At 57.0% G+C, this 20165-nt stretch overlaps 1 protein-coding gene across 2 annotated transcripts in view; it reads right to left on the bottom strand.

The window, feature by feature from the left end:
- Positions 1 to 20165, bottom strand: part of PLXNA4 (plexin A4) — a 424114-nt gene that overhangs the window by 32061 nt on the left and 371888 nt on the right. For both annotated transcript variants that reach the window (XM_032305147.1, XM_032305148.1), the window contains exons 20-25: positions 19872 to 20106; positions 16933 to 17075; positions 9482 to 9750; positions 7113 to 7179; positions 6194 to 6340; positions 2217 to 2376 (exon numbers count right to left, since the gene is read on the bottom strand). In XM_032305147.1, coding sequence (XP_032161038.1) covers positions 2217 to 2376; positions 6194 to 6340; positions 7113 to 7179; positions 9482 to 9750; positions 16933 to 17075; positions 19872 to 20106 — 1021 coding nt within the window. The remainder of the gene's footprint in view (positions 1 to 2216; positions 2377 to 6193; positions 6341 to 7112; positions 7180 to 9481; positions 9751 to 16932; positions 17076 to 19871; positions 20107 to 20165) is intronic.

Here is a 20165-nt window from a genome sequence, read left to right as displayed (position 1 = left end):
TGAGGCTGCCCCTTCCATGGCAAATGGTTCACCCATACGGCCATGGGGTGCTTTCCGTCTTCATTCACGATCTGCTGTGCTGGGCTTGCACCCCTAGACCTTTGAAGGGAGCAGTTTTCTAAAGCTAGAAGCAGCCCCTTCCCCTCCCAAGCCCCTTCCCCTCCCAAGCTCAGGGTATGCAGATCCCAGGCCTGGCCACGGAGTTGCTCCAGGAAATCAAGCAGGTGCGGAGGGCGCGGTCCCCGGATCTGCTTCCAGAGGGAGCGCCCTAGCTTGGGGTTGAGAGGACACGGGAGAACGCGGGTCCCGCCATTCCTCACAGCCAGGCCACCCCGGGAGTGAATGTTCTTCACCACCCAACTGCCCTTTTCTGGTCAGGAAGAGAAGGCATCCTGTGCGAAAACTCCATCTCCATGCTTCCGGTGGAGGCTTACGAGGCCACATGCCGCTCTCCCTCAGGCGAGTCACCCCATTCCTGGGCAAGAAACAACGATCTTATAGGCTCCTGCACCCAGGAGCTTGTCCTGTGTTCCAGCACCGTCTTTCCAAACTCACCTTCCAGCATGAAGGCTTTTCTAGTGGCTCCTCCGGGCCCCACTGTGCTGGCTTGTCCCCCTACCCACTGAGCAGATAAGGACACCAAGAAGCCAAGCGTGCACGCGGATGGATGTGGGTCCCACACGGAGAAACAAGACCAGTGGGAGCTCCCTGGCCACCGGCGGGAACTCAGCTCTCCGCAGGACACCCGTTATGGAACAACCCCCTTCACTGTTTGGCGGGGGGAATACAGGAGCCTTGCTTCCTGGAAGCCAGGTCCCTACCTGCTCTTCTCTAATAGGAGGCTCCCCCGTCAGTCTGTGGGATCTCTCTGGCAGCAGAGTGACGGCACACAAGCCTTCGCTCCCTCCATAGGGCCCAGAGCTCTGGGTCGCGGGCAGGGGGACATGCTCGCCCACACACCACCACCGCCGGCTCTCGCATAGGCCTCCTCCCTTTCCCTGAAGCAGCAGGCACAGGGCTGCCTCCCAGGTAAAGGGGAGCACGTGCTCACCCAGTCTCTCTCCCTCAGCGTCCGGGCCCTGGGCCTGGCGCCGAACACAGCCCAAGGGGGGCCGAGCAAGAGGATGGGGGTTAAAGGAAGCACAAAGTGTTGAGGTGGGTTAGCAGAACTCCCCGATCCTGAGTCTTCAGGCATGAGAATTTGGGGGGAAGTGGGTGGCGCAGCAAGGGGGCTGAAGATTCCCTCTGGATGTTAGAAAACAGGGTAGACACCCTCTGTCTTGGACAGCTTAGCTGAGGGCAGCTTAGAGGCCAGAGGGATGGGTTAGGGGCCCCTGGACATCCTCCTAGCCCGCCTTTGCCACAAATCTCCAGACACAAGCACATACACATCAGTGCCTTTCTCTCTGTGCCCCGGATCAACAAACAGACACAGGCCATCTCCTCCCCAGCGTTCTTCTCCCAAGCCGTAATGACAGCGGCCAAGGCTACCTGAGTGTGCGCTACAGACCAGGCACCGCATCGAGAGGTTTTTCCACGCCTCATCTCATTTCCTTCTTACAGGGAGGTGCACACTAGGATTATCACTGTCAGAGTGGTAGAGAACCGAAGGCACAGAAAGGGTAAGTACCTGGACCACAGTCACACAGCTGGGAGGGACTACACGGTGTCAGGACTCCAATCCAGGTGCCACGCCGAACCACCATGCCACGCTGCCTCTCTTCAGCCCCGGCCCCTCTGCAGCTCGGAACTCCCCACCAGGATTTCCCCAGGACAACGTCTCATTAAACACTCAGGCCAAACTTCCCCAGATCCAAGTACAGCTGGCCCTAAGTGGCGTGCCCTTGTTTATATAGGCTACGCGATCTATTCACGGCACATTCAAATAAAATGTCGTCCTGCTCCCCAGCAGGCTGTCATCCCTCATTTCTCTCTTCTTTTTCTCCATTCTCCATCACTGACCCAGATCCCTCCTGCCTTGGTAGTCAGCAAAAAGGACAGGCACAGAACAGAGGAGAAGGGAAGAGCCCGGGGGCTAACAATGGCGGTGGCGGGACTTTGGACCACACAGATGCAGCCTGAATCCCCTTCACAACGGATAGGACACCGCTTGGCTACTCCAAATCCCCCCGGGGCGGTTGTGCTGCCAGCAGACGTAGCCCCCTCTCTGCCTAGTGCTCAGTCCTAGGGCACCCCTGGCTGGGCAGCCTACTCACCCAGGTCCATGTCTGCAGCCTTGGGCCGGTGTGAGCAGGGCACATTCTTAAAGATGGCGTCCAGAATTTTCTCCTTGACCTGAGTAATGGTGTCGCAATTGAGGATCTTCACGGGGACCTCGGGGCTGTTGGCACTGTCTGGGTTGACACAGCTCAGGACCTGGAGGAAGGGGAGGCAGAGGCGTGTGGGGGAGGGCAGCAGTGGGAGCGGAGTCCCAGGCGCCTTCTGGACACCGTGGCCAACACGCACTCTCTCTCACGTGCACACCACGTGCGCACATGGCTTCTTCTCTGCAGCATGCCCAGACCTGTGCCCCCCTCTGGGCCCCCACCTTCCACGTGTGTCGGTCCTTCCTCCCTGTCACTCCCTCCGCCCGCCCCCACATGCACACGGGAACGTGAATCTGGTTCCTTGCTCAAGAGATTTCGTAAGCTTCGATTTTTGTGAGGGTTCTGGGCCGAGGGGAGGTTGGAGAATCTATAAGAAGCTTCGTGTGTTCTTTAAAAATAAAAAGGTGCCGGTTCAGGCCACTGGAGATGCCTTCCTGACTCTGGGCCTGGAACCTCGTGTTCGGAGAGGAGGCCGCCCTGGCTCAGGGCCTCCGTGTCTCTTTTTGGAGCTAGTCAGAAAAATGAAGGCTCTGCTTAAAGCACCAAGTGACATATTTTTTTTCCTTGAAAAAGTTCTGGGCTGTTTCCCAAGGCTTCTCTTCCCTTGCTGTTCTCAGGGAGGGCTCCGTCTACATGGATGGGACAGTGTGGGATGCTGCGGGGACCACGGTGGGGCACACCGCTCCCACACCCTCTCTGCTCTGCTGCCTGAGCCCTCCTCGCCTTCCTCCCTGATCTCTCCCTGCACCTCCCCCCCGCCCCCGCAGGCCTGCAGCCGCAAAGCCAGCTTCCCCCCCAACCCCCACTCCACGTGGGGGCAATCAGAACCCTGGCCCCTGGACGCCTGCCTTTCATTAGCAGCCAGAGTGCTGTGAGCTCACAGGGGAACATGCTTCTTCCATTAAGCAGGGAAAAAAACCCTCCTAAATCTGTAAAACCAAACTCTCACCCTCAAAATGTCCTAAACTGGAAACAATGGTGGAAGGAACTCTGGACCACGGGTCCCTTCTGAGTGCCCTCTCCCGGCTGGTCCTTCTACAGCCTTCCTGACCCCTCGCTGCCCCATCTGTGGCCAAGCACAGCCTGCCACTTCGTGCCGCCCTGGGCTCAGCCTCTCCCAGGCAGCAGCGCAGCTTTTTCCGGGCATCCTCCCAGCGAAGGACCCTAAGACAGAGGCTGCCCCTGCGTGTGCCCTTCTGACATTTCTACTTGCCTCAGGGGTTCATGGTGGCCTAGGAGAACCCTATAGGATGCTTCGGGGCATTCAGAGAAGAAGCAGTAGCCAGTAGCCATCCGGAGGGACAGGGTTTCCTGGCCACTGGCCAAACCACAGCTCCACCCGGAAGTGCCTTCCCCGCTCCTACTCTTACGCTCCTTGGTTAGTTTCTGAGCAGACTGGTGGTGGTTGGCGGTGGTGGTGGTTGTTGGTGGTGGTGGGTTTTTTTTTTTTTTTTCCTGCTAGCTCAGTGCTTCTCAAGTTCAATGTGACTAGAATCACTCCGGAGTTTTGCTAGAATGCAGGTGCTGACTCAGGAGGTCTGGGGTGAGCCCGAGATTCTGCGTTATAGCAGGTAAATGTCCAACCTCTGGCCCCTAGCAGGCTCCCGGGGAAGCACCCACACCCAGCAAGCTCGTGGGTGATGGCAGCAGGCTCTCCCAGCAGCAGGGCCCTGGGACAGGAGAACTCAAGTTCTACTGTCGGGCCAGTTAATCACGCAACACCTCAGAGGGGCGCCTCGCTATGAAGCGGGCCGGCCCTGAGCCTCTCAGCACCTGTCTCCTTTGGGGTACCCCCTGCCCCAGGACAGCGACAGCATCAGTTGGCCTAAATTGTTCAGAGCTCCTCCAGCTTTCCCTCCCTTTCTCTCCCCCCTCAATAGCCTGGGGCTGCTCCCTTCCACCTGTTGGAGTTCCCTTTCTCAGGCCCGAGGTGGCCTTACACCTCCCTGCGTGCCTGTCTTCCCTGGGCGGAACAAGCGCAATCTCCCCCTTTTCTCCCCCCGCTGTCCGCCCGAAGGCTGGGCCAGGTCCTCACACGGGCGGGAAGTCCCACCATCTGCAAGCAGCCTGGCCTCCCGAGTAAAGGATGCTGCCAGCGGGGACAGGGCCCTACCGCAGCTCACGGTACTGGATTCCGTACTGAGGAACCGCGGGGGGGATGGGAGAGGAAGGGGTGCGGGGACATCAGGCAGGAGACGTTTCAGGGGTGCTTCTAGAGCATTAAAAATCTACCCCAGTCTCTATTTTGGGAAGATTCTTCCCCCTCAGCCCCCCTTTTTCACTTTAATTAGAGCCTCTAACTTTCTCCTCCAGAGTAGAACGTGACTGTAAGGAAGCAAGGTCCCCAGTCACAGCTGCTCCTCTGAAGCCTCCTTAGGGGAGCCCACTGGGACCCCCCCAGCCCACTGAGAATGGGGGGAAGGTGTATCTCAGCCGCATCACTCTCAGCCAGGAGGCACAGTCTCCCTGCTCTCCGTGGGGTCTGGGATTCACCCCGGAGCTCACCACTCCTGCCCAGCTCAGCCCAGCTCAGCCCTGTCCTGTCTTGGCCTGTGTGGGTCTCTTCTCCCCATAAGCACTTTTATTTTGTTTTTGTTTTGTGGTTTTTTTTTTTTGTTTTTGTTTTTTTTTTATAGAAAGGGAGGGTAGAGGGGAAGAGAGATTCTTAAGCAGGCTCCATGCCCAGTGCGAGACCAACATGGGGCTCAATCTCACAATCTTGAGATCCTGACCTGAGCCAAAATCGAGAGTTGGATGCTTAATTGGGCCAACCAGGCACCCCTTCCCATAATCCCATCTCTCTTCTGTCTGCATCCCCCCCATCTTGGGCACCTCCCATGCGTCATCACCAACACCTGTTTGCTTATATTCTACCTCCTTCCTTTCACACCCTCTCCGCTCTCCTAGTGGAGGCCTGGTGGGGAATCACACCTCTGTCCACAAGAGCCAGGGGTGAAGGTGAGGTTGAGCGCCAGTCCCGGAGGGACCGTGGCAGACGGGCAGGGCAGGGCGGCGAGAAAGCGGTGGCGGGACCTCCGTGGGCAGCAGGGAGCACTTACTCGGTGCTCCCTGCCTCGCACGCCTTGCCCCATTCTACCCTCCGGACAACGTTGGGGGGTACGCACTGCTACTACCCCTGTGTAAATAAGTTCTAGTGTTACCCTCCGTATTTTCAGGTGAACACACCCCAAGTCAGAGGCGTTGAGGCACCTGCCCCAAATCACCCCGCTGCTGAAGCAGTCAGGGCTCCAGTCCAGACCTCACGCCCCTCCGCGCTGAGCCTGGCTGCCTCCTAGGGTGACAGCTGCTATCAGAAGAGGGGGGCTAACCTTGACAGAGGGAAGCCCCGCTTTCCCTGGACAAAGGCCAGTAGGCCAATCCAGCCTCACATTCTCGGGGTGTGGGTGTATTTGAACTTAGACCAGAGGGCAGAGGTGGGCTCCCAAAACACAAGGGACTCTTTCCGGTTTCCTCTCCTTTAGGCCCCTACCTGCTCTGCCTGGAAGTGCCCCCACCCCACCCCAGGGAAGCCGATGAGCGGTTCCCTCAGTGCAATCAGCTGGCCAGCTGCGGCAAGGCCTTATGACCCCATGTTCCGCGTGCTGGTCTGGAACCACACTGGTCCCTGAAGTGTCGCTCAGACGTGCCTCAGCTACTGGTCCCTCAATCCAGGTGCTCTGGTGTGGGGGTCCTGGGGGAATCTGGGGTGACAGGCCCAGGTGGGACACCCGGCTGGCCCAGTGCAGCAGGTCAACCAGGCCAGGTGGCTTTTCAGCATCTCCACCGTCCCCTCTGCTGGGCAGGGACTGCACGGGACCGCAGCCCCGTCACCGGGGCCCCAGGGCAAAGCCGCGAGGCTGCTTTACCAGGGTTTTGTAGTCGATCTGCTGGCGGATGAGCTTATCCTCACTCAGAGAGTAGCGGGCCTCTCCCGTGATGGCGTCGATGGGCCCCTTCTCCATCTGCTGCTTGATGGCACAGAAGAGCGAGAACAGGGGCTCCCCGGCACACTCCTGCACGCAGAGAAGAACCGTGATGGGCGGACTCTGGACCAACCTCCCGGAGCCCGTTTCTCAAAGGGCTGCTTTCCACAGCTCTGCTCCCATTCTCTCCTGCTCCCCGGCCTCTGTGGTCAGCTCCCCCTTCAGACGCACATTTCTCCTGGCCCTCTGGACACCTGTCTTCTCTGTCTGCCCTCTCCGCTTCACCTCCCTGCCTCCTGCCCCCTCTCCGTTTCTCTTCCCCACCCCACTCCCACCACTTCCTCCGCAGCCCATCAGACAGAGGTCTGTGCCCAGGGGTGCGACGTCCTTCCGAAGCAAGGTTATAATCGGAGTCAGGGAGCTCTTCCACCTCCAGGGCACATGGGCGGCTTAGCTGCTGCCACACACGCCTGTGGTCCCTGCTCGGGGACTCTGATCAGCCTGGGGGAGTCTGGGGCTGGGAGAGGCAGGAGGGGAGGAACAGGGAAAGCAGGGAACTAAGAAATGAACCGTTTTGAGCATAAAAGGGGACTTTGGCTTCGGGGCTCACACAGGGTCCTCTCATGGGCTCATCTCCCCCTGGCCTGGGGATGGGATTGTCTTTCACGCCAGGACTGACAGGGCAGGGGTCTTCTGAGACGGTTGGGAGTCTGCCCCCTTGGTGACAATGAAGGTGACGAGGGGGACTACATTTCCTGGTGGGGCTCTAGGAGTTAGGCCTGGGGAATGTGGGCTTCAGGGTGTACAGGGAAGCTGGAGGGGTAACAGGCAGCACCAATGATACCCCCATATCCAGTCGTACCTTGAGGAACTTGTAGAGCAGGAAAGTGAACCAGTTGGTCAACATCTTTTCGGCCACTGACTCAGTCCTGTCACAGCAAGATAAAGATAGAAGCAGCTGGTCAGAGGCCAAGGACTGGGAAGGCAGGGGACCGATTCTGCATTGATCTTGCTGCTTTCGACTTTTGGGCCAAATCCTGAGATCCTAAAGAATACTGGAATTCCATGGACTCCTAGAAACCCCAGGGTGATGAGACAAGCTTTGCCTACGAAGCCAGGAGACAACCTTCTGGTGTCGGGCTCCCGGCTGGGTGTCCAGTGGGAAAGTGCGGGAGTAGCTCTGTCCGTCAGAGCTCTCTGTGTTGATGATGAACTCTCGAGCTGTCCAGTGGCAAAGCCACCAGCCATAGGTACCCACAGAGCACTCAAAATGTGGCTAGTGTGCCTGAGGAGCGGAAAGTTACATTTTGTTCACCTTTCATCATCTGCATTTGAATGTGCACATGTAGCTTGCAGTCACCACACTGAACAGGACAGCTTTAGAGAACTTTCTAGTTCCCGTAGGTGGGCGAGAGAAGAAAACTGAAAAACCTGGGGTCATACTAATTTGGCAGGGCACAGATAGGAAGGTGGCAGGAGGAGTGGGTCAGGCGACAAAGGCCAGGTCCATTGGTCTGACCCCATCACCTAGAGCGAAAGACTCCCAGAGCTGACACAGATTAAACCTGCGTACTTAACTCATCCTGAGCAATGCCCAAATTATCCCACCTCAGAGTCCTTTGGAATTCCTCCTGGGAACCCTGCTCATGTGTCATTTGCAATGACAGGAAGTGCCTCCTTGAGTCTAATTTGCATTCTTTGTGCTGCTACCTAAGTCTACTTCTCCTTTTACCTTGGAAGGGAAGCCGCTGCTGCAGCAGGGGTAGGGCCAAAAGACCCTTCGGGTTGCATCCATGTAGAGAAAACAAACGGGACTCAAACTCATGCTAAGCCTGGGCCAGCTCCAGAGAGCAACGGGCCCACCCAGGTATGTGTGGCTAGACCTGGAAGTTGCAGTTGGCGGGAGCCCCCCGGCAGCTGGGCGGCTGCGAGGTCCACAGCAAAGCAGGAGGAGATGGGAAGGAAGACTGTCGAAGTGAGGGGCCGGCCAGGGGCAAGGGGAAGAAAGGGCGATGGAGGAGGGCAGAAGCAGAGACAGCATCTGGGGGCGAGCGGGTGGAAAACAAGAGGCGGAGACGCGCAGATCCAGAGCGAGGCCACGCCGGGAAATTGTCGGTGGGAGCTCGGGCAGGCAGTGGCAACCCTAGCATTATGCCGGTGGGTGGCTGCGTGGTGGAAGTAAAACAAAAATCAAAATGATCTACCTCGCTGTTTCCAAAGCTGGATGATTGCTCCGATACGTAGCAACCTTCCGCAGCTGTGCGGGCGAATGCCCACGGCACAGGGAAAAGCCGGAGGTAAACACTTCGGAAAGCCAAATCTAGCCACTTGGCCCAAGCAGGAGGCCCCGCCTCGGACCCAGACACCGAGGACGGGAGGCAGAAGAGGTAGAGGCGGACGGTACCGCGGCGTGATGGCTGGACGTGGGAGATTTCCAGCTTTGTCCTTGGGAAGGCCAAAAGGCACTGCACTAACAGCCTAGAGGAGAAATGGCCTTCCAGGAGGAGGCCGATGTGAGTGGCAGCCTGGATGGAGTCAGGGAGTCATTGTCCTATAAAGCCGAAGCCACGGGATATGGCTTGGTGGCCACATGTGGCTATTCGGGTCTCCACAGTGAGGCATCCGAGTGGGGGAGGGTGGAGCGCCCCAGACCCACGCAGAGCCTCCAGGAGGTGCATCAGGCAAGGACACACTGGCTGGCCCAGGGCTTCTCACACCCCCGTGGACCTTCAACACCGCGGTTTCTCTGGAGCCTGCCGATTCTGCCCCAGTGCGTGTGGGCTGGTACCGGAGAGCCCGCATTACCTACAGGCTCCAGGGTGAGGCTCCGGGGCTGGTCCCAGACAGCAAGGAGAGCTGCCAGGGCTGAAATCTCCCATCTTGAGATGCTGTGGCGGGTTCCCAAGACAGAAGGCCTGGGGGTATCTCTCCTAATTCATGTTCTGGTGTAGGTAAGGGTAGGGGATGGAGAAACGAGCCCTGAAGAGTCCACGGGAGAATAACTCCAGTGGGAAGGTCGTAACCGGGGAGCGGAAGGACAGAGAGAAAGAAGGCAGAGCAGACGCAGGGCACTAGAGAAACAGACGGGCCATGGGGACAGCTTCTTCCCAGAGGGCATGGGCAGCTCCTTCTGGGAGCCCTGCCCCCATGTCCCCAGGAGGCCCAAGATCCAGGCGAGTGGGCTCTCCCTGACCTGCGTTCCCCCCGCCCCTACCCAGGCCCGCCCCTCACCTCCTGAGAAGCAGCTTGGGGTGGTTCTTGCTCTCCAGGTTCTTGTCGATGAGGTCGGCCAGCAGCTGCTTCAGCACGTCGGTGGCGTACTCCAGCTTGCTCTGCAGCACCGTCATGATGAGCGACGCCACGTTGCCGCGGTCGCGCATGGAGAAGCTGCGCTGAGACTCCAGCGTGCGGATGAAGGACAGCAGGAACACCTTGTTGTTGATGAGCTGCGCGAAGAGCTTCAGGCCCTTCTCCACGCGCTCCTGCCGGTAGCCCGGAACCTGCGGACGATAGCCCTGATAGCCAGCCGGGCCCGGGGTCGGCTGTGCACCCTGCGGACCCCACCGCCACTCAGGCCGCAGCCCAGCTGGCCAGCAGCACCAAGGCCTCGTCGGGTGCTGGGCGCAGTGTGCTTAACCCGCGCAGCTGTTCATGGCCTCTGGTTTGGAGCTGAACCCGGGAGGTGCATTGTCATGACGACGCAGAGATCCCCAACTGCGTGGGAGCCTGAGCTTCCCTGGCAGGAACCCCAAGCTGGTGAGGGGCCCCACACCATGGCAAAGGAGCCGCACAGACCACACCTCCCCAGGGGCCTTCAGGAGGCAGGGGAAGGGCAGCTGCCTCGGGCGGCCCCAGTGGGGAGGGATCACCACACCTGAGCCTCCAGCCGACCTGATGCTGATCCTTCTCTGGCTGCGTGGATCCCGGTAACAGACCAGTGGCCTCAGAGTCAGGACATGTGGGGTCCACGAGGCTCTGTCACCACTGCCCTGTGTGACCTCAGGCAAGTCCAGTAACTTCTCTGGGGGCCCGGGTGATTCACCCACACAGAAAGGGGAAGACTAAGCCCGGAGGTCTCTCAGGTGTTCCCTGATTGACTCCAGTGACTAATATTTTCTCAGAAACTCCTCTGAGACCCAGGGAAAGGGGAGGAGGAAGGTTTTGTCTTCCTGCCCGCATCTTCTGCTCATCGGGAGGCACCTGCAAGGGGGCACCGTCCACTCCGTACACACTAGCCAGCGATGGAGCTAGGCAGGGAAGACGCATCCCCGAGATGCATGGGGACACAGCAGCTCTGCAGGTCACAGCCCCAGCCTGGAAACAGCCAGCTGTCCGGCAACAGCGAATGGCTCTAGGAACTGTGGCATATTGCCCAGCAGGAAGCCACACAGGCGCGGGAAGGAAGGGCCTTCCGCCGCTCATAGTAGCAGGAGTACCTCTCGCAGCACTGAATGAAGGAAGTCAGAAAGAAGAGGGCGAACCGTAAAGTAGCCTTTAAATAAAGATTTTTAAAAAACCATCAACGATGGCAGGAAAGTGGTGATTCGGTGGGGGGGGGGGGGAGTTGCTGGGACGGGAAGGGGGCACTCGGGGACTTCTGGGGAGGGCCGGTAACCTTCGGTTTCCTGATCTGTGTGCTGGCCGGATGGCTGTGTTCACTCAGGGAAAACGCTCTGAGCGGGGTTCTGCCAACGTGTGCACTGCCTGCTCTGTGTGGGTTCTTCCATTAGAGCAAAAAGGCTGCTTAACAAATAAAGCAGAGCCTCCGGCAACAAAGGGAAGCCCTCTGAAAAGACAGCAAGGCACCCTTCATGGAGTGGGGGGTTGGGGGGGGCAGGGACCTCCAAAGCAGATGCCATGTCAAGAGCTGCGTCTCCCCCGCAGATGTCCCTGGGAAGGAGCGGCCGTATGCGACAGTGCAGAACGCAGTTTCGGTCGGCTGGTTGGGTGAACTGTTACAGCCATATACTAGTTTGGGGACCCTGAGAAGACACAGCTCCTTCAACAGCTGATGTGTGTGTAGGTCTTACTCTGCTGAGTGCTCTTCTACGTGCTTGAGAAACACTGACCTGTTTATGCCACACGACCCCCTATGAGGCAGGTACCATTATTATCCCAGGGCCTCACGACGGTGGGGAACTTGCCCAAGATCCCAAAAGAGACAAGGGTCAGGGCCAGGCCGTGTGCCCAGGCAGTCGGCGTTGCATCCCACCATCTCGGGGGCTGGTGTGAGTTCTGAAGGAGATGGTGTGTCAGAAGCCTGACACACAGCCGTGTTTACTGACTAGCAACCGTCATCCCCCTGGACCCCAGAAGCTTAAAACTGGGGAGGAAGGGCAGCCAGAGAATCCCTGTTTGCCCCGGGTCCAGGTCCAAGGAGGGGGCAGGTGCAGATCTGAAATGTTCGTGCCACTCACTGAGCTCCCCTGTGTTCCAGGCTCAGGGCAAGGCCCTGGCTGGAGATCAGCTGGACCTAGGCTTGCCCCTAGCGGGTGAGCAGCAGGCCCCCTCAGAAGGTCCTGTCGGAAGGCAGCTCTCCGGAGAGAGAAGGGAACTCGTTGGAGCCAGGGCCTGGCTTCAGCGTGTTCCGGCTCTCTGCACCACCAGCCCTGGCAAACTCCTTGCTCCCTACGGTTGCACCCTGCTTGCTCCCCAACCCCCATTCCCCACCTCACAGTGGCTGGCAAGAGAAGACAAGGGTAGGAGGCAGCCTCACCTTGCTGCCAGCCCGGCCTCAGTGTACCCAGCGTCTGTGTGTCCCGCTGACCTCCCGCCCAGTTCTGGGACCGCCCCTGGCACATGTGAGCACATTTTACCTGCTCTGTCCTTCAATCCCCCAGAGCAACAACTCCAGAGCCGAAGATAATGTCACCCCTTGGCACCCGCGAGGCGCAGTGCACAGTCCTGCTCACTGTTCTCACTGCTCCATCGAAGCCTGCTAAGGACCTTGCAAGAGTGAGTGTGCCCTCCTAATGGCCCCTCACAGACGCCACTCTAGGAATCCCAAGGGCAGCGACAGGTGCAGGAACATGCTGGAATTCCAAACCCAAGTTTGTTTGGCTCCTGAGTCCCCGTTAATCCTCCCCATCCTAGACCACATCTAGTCCTACCCCTGGGCCTGGGAGGGGACGCAGAGCCAGCTCTGAGCCCCCCACCCTGCAGGGCCTCCTGGCAGCTCAGGCTGGCCCTCGAGGGCATGGGAGCCACGACCAGGTTTGGCACTGGGAACCCTGGAGAGGAGGAAGAGGACAGAGGGCTGGCCAGGTGGCCCGTCTGGGGAGGGGACGTGCTCTGAACTTGGCTTGGCTGCACGCACCTTCTGGACATCAAGGCCTGGAGCCCCGGGAAGGAAGGCGCAGCCAAGCCAGCTACAGGGCCACAGCCTACCGGTCAGCAGCCCAAGTTTCAGAATCAGAGAGACAAACTGACTCCTACTTGGAGGAAAGCTCTGTCACCTCCGGGCTCGAACGCCTTGTCTGTAAAATGAGAACCCGGGAGCCCCCGTCATAATGTTTTACGAGCATTAAATAAGATAATGCATGTAAAGTGCTCGGCACACACGGTGTGCACTTAACAGGGGTTTTATTACCTGCCTCTCTTACTCCACTGGCTGCCTTTCACTGATCCCTTGTGCCCAGGAGTTTCCAAGAGATCGAATGCACTGGCCCTGGGTCCGGGGATGCCAGAGGTAGGAATTTTCTCCCCATTTTATGAACATGGAGATGGAAGTGAAGTATCTTGGTAGAGAGTTCCAGAACAATTCCCCTTTGTAACTTGGCACCCCCCCCCCCCAAACAAATGCCACTCTAAAACAAGACCTTCTCTATTCACCAGATGGTTCGATAATTTAGTCTGTGAGTTGAATTGAAGCCTGTGAGTATAAAACTGGATAGTAAATTTTAATTGTAACCCAACAGGTTAGAGTTTAGGAGACACGGAGAGGTTGAAAATGGGGTGGGTGGTTTCTGTCTGCTCCCTGTTTTTAAACAATCTGTGCCCCTGGCTTGTGCTCTCTCTCGCTCACTGTCTCTCTCAGATACATAAATGAGATCTTAAAAAAATAATAATAAAGGATCGGTGTACGTCCCAGTGCCTGGACAGCCCCTTCCCCACCTGCCTGGCCTTCACCAGATGGTCACAAAAGACGGGGGACTGGTGGCCCATGTCCAGGATAGACTAAAGCCAGAGAACAACTCCTGCTTCTCACACATCTACTGCTCACGCCCAGCCAGTGGGCCACTAGCGCCATGGCTGAAAAGGTCAGGAAACATTGCTGTAGATTAGTCAATGGCTTCCCTGGGAATATTTCCATACTCAGAAAGCCAAGGGGGAGAGACTATTCCAGTGGTAAGACGGGGCTGGAAACAAATCGGAAAAGAACAATTCTGACAAAATCCCTGGATGTTGCCTGGGATGCTGGACCTCATATAGCCCCGGGCCAGAGTGGGCCGGTTCATTAGTGGGTTTCATGGAGACCAAAAGCCGTCAGTCCTGGGTATATACCCACAAGACTGGGAGCAGGGGCTCAAACAGATACCTGTACACTCATGTCCTTAGCAGCAGCACAGCAAGAGCCCAGAGGTGGGAGCAGCCCAAGCGTCCATGGACAGATGAACAGATCAACAAAACACAGGGCGCACGTACGACGGACTATGTCTCAGGCTTACAAAGCGAAGAAATTCGGTCACATGCTACAGTACGGGTGAACCCTGAAAACATTTTGCTAAGTGAAGTAAACCAGTCACAAAAGGATACATATGCTATGATTCCACTCACATGAGAGGCCCCGAGCCCTCAGATACATAGAGACAGAAAGTCGAACGGTGGTTTCTGGGGGAGGGGATGGGGCGTTAGTGTTTAACAGGGACAGGGTTTCATTGGGACAAGGTGAAACCCTTCTGGAGACAGGTGGAGGGGACGGTCACACCACAGCGTGAATGTACTCCCTGACGCGGAGCCGTACCTGTAAAAATCACTGAAATCGTCTATTTTCTGTGAGGCATATTTTACAATTCAAAACAAGAAAAGCTCTGTGAGCTGTTGGACCTGTGCGACCTGTTTGATTCAGAGCCTGTGCCTCACAAATGGCCACGCTGTGGGTTCCAGCTCAGGGGAGTCTGTGAAGGCGGCTGTGAAGGCGAAGTCTCTGGTCTTCTCGAGGGGAAACGTTAACATGCCAGATGAAGAATACGGTCGTGGTCATGGTGGGACGTGACATAATGTGTAACGGGGGCCATGGGGCCAACAGTATGGGGCAGGGACGGGGTATCCATCCGCAATCCGTGCTTGTGCACTGAACGACCCGGAAGTCAGTCGTCCAGGCTGCTCAAGGGGCTATGACGCAGTAGCCCTGATTCTCAGAGGCCTTCTTCTGTGGCCCTCCTGGGAATGGGTTCACCTGACACCTGTGACAGACAGATGGACGAGGAGAAGGCAGTGACCCCTGGTGTTGTGGCGCTGGGGGTGTCCTCCTATGGGTTCAGCCCATGGGGTAGGTGGTGTCACTGTGAAGTCGAGAAATGAGCCTCTAAGACAGTGCTGAACCAGAGCTCTTCGAGTTTTCTGGCAGAGAGTGGGGTCTGTTGCCCCCGAAGCTTCTGTTTGGGGGTGTCTTGTGTCGGGGAGCTAGGCAGATAGGCCCAGAGCAGCACAGTGAAGCAGGAAGCTGGCTCCATGCAAGGTTCCGAGGGCAAGGATGAGGGCACTAGGCGTTTCTTTGTTGAGTCTGGCTAGCTGAGCTGGGATCCTGGCTATGTGCCTCACTGGAGAATAAGGCTAGGAGTTGGGCAGCCGCCCCTGTCTTACTTCTCACAGGAAACCGACCTTAGAGGGAAGCCTGGAGAAGTACAGCTAGGTAGGGACTCCACCAGTTTTCAGCAAGAGGGTTGGTACAGTTCAGAAGGGCAAAGAGAAGGAATCATTTGTATTCTGGTCCTCAGGGAACAGGGCTGCTGTAGATAGTGATGCAGGTTGTGCACTGAACAACTCCAAGAGGTGTCACATATGAATGATGCCATCTGGAGTACTGCAGTATTCAACCTGCACAAACGCCCATGAGCTCTATGAACCCTATAATTCTCCTGCCACTGCCCTTGGCAGTTCTTGGGAGTGTATTGCCCTTGGGTGTGTGTGTGAAACTAGTGCCAAACCTGGCCCGAGAGTCTGGAAATCTCTGGAGAGGCAAATGCCTATGAAAAGTTCATAGTCTTCAGTGGGCTAAACACCCTGGGATTTTGAAGCAGGTAAAAATGAAGCTGGAGAAGTGATAAAGGGATGAGGAAAATGAATGAGAATGAGAGAGGGCACAGGCAACAAGGGTGAGACCAAGGGAATGGATAGAACATCATGATACAGACGGTGTTCTCATTTGTATACATGACGCACACGTATACCTTAGCTATGCACACGTGAGATGTGCAGACAGAGGGAAAGGTGCATTCTCAGTGAGGACACAGAGCCCACCACCTATGGCCTCTGGAAGTGCCTTTAGATATCTACCCACTGAGGAGCCTGCGGGACCCTCCTCCAGACAGAAGCGCCCATGAGCTCATTAGAGAAGCACACATGGGCACATGTTGTATTCAACAAACAGTTACGGAGAAATGCATGTGGGTCCCAGAGTCCCTGGGGCCTTGCTCTGCTGCTATGAAAGGGCACAGCCTCCACAACCCCCTGGACAGCCCACGCAGATATTCCCATAGGGGTCAGCACCGGCAAAACTGTGCGACCGCTGAGCGATGGGCCTGTTGTGATGTTATGGATGCTATAAATCCTGGAATTAGTCTGATTCTCTGTTGTCGATTTGGCTGGAGATTTTTTGATTCATCCTAATAAGGGTCCAGAGCCCTAAGGCACGGACAGCGACATGCAAAGTCTCATCGTGGGGAGCACAGACCCTGAAGTCTGACTGCGGGACTCCAATCCCGGCCCCGCCCTCTCCTAGCAGGTGGCCCCAGAGTTCCCAGAATCCTTAGCATGGCTGCCCCAAAAGCGCACTGTCTTTGGCCTGCTTTTGACATATTAAAACAGCACATACACGAGGAGTCCTTAAAACCGGACCCAGAGATTGGTGAGCCGTCCACCGATGGCGATTATTCCTTGTGATTATTATGTTGCCCTGGTTTCCTCATTTGTATTTTTCACTTTCTTCTGATATTTATCTTTATGAGTCATCCCAAATCCCTTTTGGAACAAAGCGTAATATGAATATATGCATAAGCCAGACCCTATGCTAGGCAGTAAGTGGGATAAAAATGTTCAAAAGATGAGGTCCTGCTGGTACAAAAGACGGTGATGTTCTTATCACGCATGCTCCCACCTCCCTTCCCAGCACATTCCTTATCTTGCCCACATATACTCACTGGGCACCAGCTACATGAGGAAATCCCTTACATCATGGCCTCCTAAACGGGGGGCCACGAACTCATAACACTGTCTGGTTTTTTTGCATCAGTATAGTTTCTTCCTCCAACTTCCATTCAATTCTCCGGGGATCCATCTCTGCTCAGAGCCTCCCTGGCTTGGTCTCATTTCCTGCAAAGGGACCGGCTGACTGGAGCCGACAAGAAGGGGGAGCCTCGGAGCCTTGGGCCAGTCATGTCCCCCTCCGTGGTCTCAGCTTTCCTGGGGGCCATACTTGAAGGTCACCCATACCTTTCTCCACACTAACACCTGCTTCTCACCTCGAGGTCCCGGAGCACTGGGTGGTCTTCGATCCCGGGGAACAGCACCCGCATGGTGTAGGTTCTGTAGTCCAGGAAGGGGATCCCGGCTCCGTCCAGGTCACTGGTCAGCTCGTGGATGTCTGTCTGCAGCTCGGCAAAAGCTGGCACAAAGAGAAGCCCGTGAGACGGCCGACTGGGGCAGACCCTGGGTCTGAAGGCTCAGAACCCTAGCCTAGGCCCCCGGGAGAAAAAGGCAATGGGCTGCAGGTGTGCAGGAATAACATGGGATGTTTTAAGTGGCAGGGGTGAAAGACTTAGGAAAGGGAGAAAGATGCTGCACAAAGAAGATGGTCTAGGACTAAATCCCTTCCGAAGCATAGATGGGGTGGAGTGGGCTGTCCACAGATCTGTCCTGCTGCTGGGACCTAAAGGGCCTCCTCATCCAAAGATGAAGCGTTTGGGTTTGCAGAAAAGGCTGGAGGTGGGGGGCTCTATCAAGGGACAGGGGAGGGAGGGGAGAGGTTCTCAACTGGCTGTTCCCAATTCTGCATTTTTAAAGCAGTCTTCCTCTGAAACGTTAAGAACAGTTTCTTCTGTGGTCCCAGTTCTGGGCCAGGCAGCTCGCTGGAGCCATCAAACCACCCAGGCAGCTGGAGGAAGGCTCCGCCACACTAACATATTCCTTCTGGATAGATGTGCAGGCGTATCTTTATCCTTCCTTCCTCAAGGAGATGCCACTCAATGGTGATTTATGATCTGCATGTGGGCATGGCTGTCTGTGGAGGCAGCTCAGGCCTCCCGATGGTCACGGGGCAGCAAGACCCCCTTCCCTCTGGCCTCCAAGAAAGTCCGGCACATGACACAGATAGTTAGATGGCACCAAGGCACCACACTCGGTTGTGCGCACAGTCCCTCTCCCGGGCCGCCTTCCACCCTGGGAGGCAGTCAGAAATGCCACACTGGGCCCTTCTCTGCTCGGCCTCTCCCCTGGGCACACGCACATGAACCGACATGCGTGCATGACTGCCGCCCATGTATGGTCGTCCCCAGCGAGGATGGATTAGCTCACGTTGGCAAAGAACAGCCCATGGGCACTGATTACACGATCCTTCCTAATATTCCTAAAGACACCAGAATCAGGAAAAAGTCTTTTGTGGGCTCTATTGATCCCACGAACACCATGTGGCTGGCCTGGGCACTGTGGATGGGGGCCCATGGCACCCCACAGTGCCAACCTGGGCCCTGGATCTCAGGTTCCTGGATCTTGAGGTTAGCAGTACTGCTTCTTTGATAGAACAACGAAGACACCCCCGGACTCCTGGAAAGGCTTCTACGGACTCTGGGGCCACTCTGTTCCCGCACCCCCGGTCACCCTGACACACAGGGTCCCTGTCAAGGCAAGTGATTCCCGCATCCGAATGGAGCGTACACCAGCATGTGTGCCATGTGTGTATGGAAGGAGTCTGGAAGGTTTCTGGCCTATACTGTCACTGGAAGCTCTGATGAGTGTGTGTTTGTGGGAATTAGTGTGTGTGTGTATGTGTGAGCACACAAGTGACCATCTGAGTGGGTGTGTGTGTCGGTGAGTGTGTGGGGCAGTGATGCATGTGTGTGTGTTTAGGCAGTGAAAGGCTTAGTTAGGCTGGGCCTCTTCTGGGTGGGTGTGTGGGTGACGTCCTGGCTTACTGTCAAGTCTCTGGGGAGTCACCTTCCCGGGAGCCAAGCTGCCCCTTATATGTCCGAGGACCAGCTCAGGGCCCCGGCAAATGCTTTTAAGGCTAATCTCTGCTTTACGTCTCCCCCTGTGCCCACTGGTGTAGCAGAACTCTCTTCTGAGCCAGAAGCCGAGGCCCTCTCCTTGCGCCTCCGCGGACACCCTGTGGCTGGACATCCTGTCTGGCTGCTAATTTCTCCCTCTCCAGAACATTCTGAGAGGAACCTGGCTTCGCATTCCCCTCTCTTCCCCCTCCCAGCTGGGGTGCTCAGCCTGCGGGGAGGAGAAGGAGGGAGGTCGGCTTTTTATCGGTCCACAGCTTTCCTTCAAGTCACTAAGCGCCTCCAACATTCAAAGCCTCGCGCCTGCCACACATGAAAGAGATTCTAATCACTACACCTAATTAGAGGGAAGAGTACATTGCGGAGAAAAAAATTAAGCAGCGTAAATATAATAAAAGGCAGTAATTAACAGTCCCACAAGGCAGATGCCGTGTTGACAGCTAAGGATGTACTGAGGGGACGGGACGGGCCCACATCCCCATCAGAGGGAGCCGCGGCTTCCCTGCTGGGGAGGACAGAGCCCCAGGTACAGGCCGCATTGACTCCCGGAGTAAATCTACAGCAAAGACGGCACGAAGACCCTCCCAGGGTGACTCACGAAATGATATCCCGGGGGCAACAAGAGTCTGACTCCTAAACTTCCTTCCTGGATTTAGTGCTGCTGATTTCATATCATGGTAGTGTTGGCTATTATTTAAAAATACAAGCTGTGAAACCCTCTTCTTCTAAATCTCAAAGCAGAGCTATGGCCGTACTGTCCTCCCAAAGGAATGGAGCTCAAGGTTGCTGGACACCTCAGGTCAAGACACCCCGAGCTCTCCCCAAGCCCAAGGGGCCAGGATTTGGGGGTGCCAACTGCCCTTGGAGGGTGTGAAAGGACCCCCCCCCACCTGAAGTGGGGGTAAAGAGGCAAGAGGGGGCACCTCACGGGAGGGGAGGGGTAGGGGTGGGCCTGCTGGGATGTGGAGAGAGGGCAGGGGTGCGCCTCGCAGGAGGGGAAGGGAAGGGGTGGGTCTGCTGGGATGAGGGCTGGGTCTGGACACAGCTGGGAGATGAGGCTCAGAGGTGAGATGCCCCACCCGCACTCTGCCAGCCATCGCCCAGCCCGCGGCCCGTGTGAGCCGCGCATGCGCACGCGCATGGTTTCCCACCCCCCCAACACCTGCGCCGCCGCCAGGTACCTTCTTTGCACTCTAGCGCCACGCGCGACTCCAGGTTGTCCATCTGCATCTGCAGCCGCTTCAGCGTGAGGTCACTCTCGCGGGACTTGCGTTTGTAGGCGATGAGGACGGCAACGATGAAGATGACCAGGAGGCCGCCGGCCACGGCGATGCTGACGATGGCGGGCAGGCTGAGCGGGCTGTCTGGGGCGACATACACCATCCCCGGGGAGTACTCCATGCCCCCGACGCGGGCCTGCGGGCACAGCAGGCGAGAGGAAGCTGTGAGCGGGCGCAGAGCAGCGGGGGGGGGGG

This window comes from Mustela erminea, chromosome 11, assembly GCF_009829155.1.
Source record: "Mustela erminea isolate mMusErm1 chromosome 11, mMusErm1.Pri, whole genome shotgun sequence".
Lineage (NCBI taxonomy): Eukaryota > Metazoa > Chordata > Mammalia > Carnivora > Mustelidae > Mustela > Mustela erminea.
This window is presented reverse-complemented; position numbering and strand designations above follow the sequence as displayed.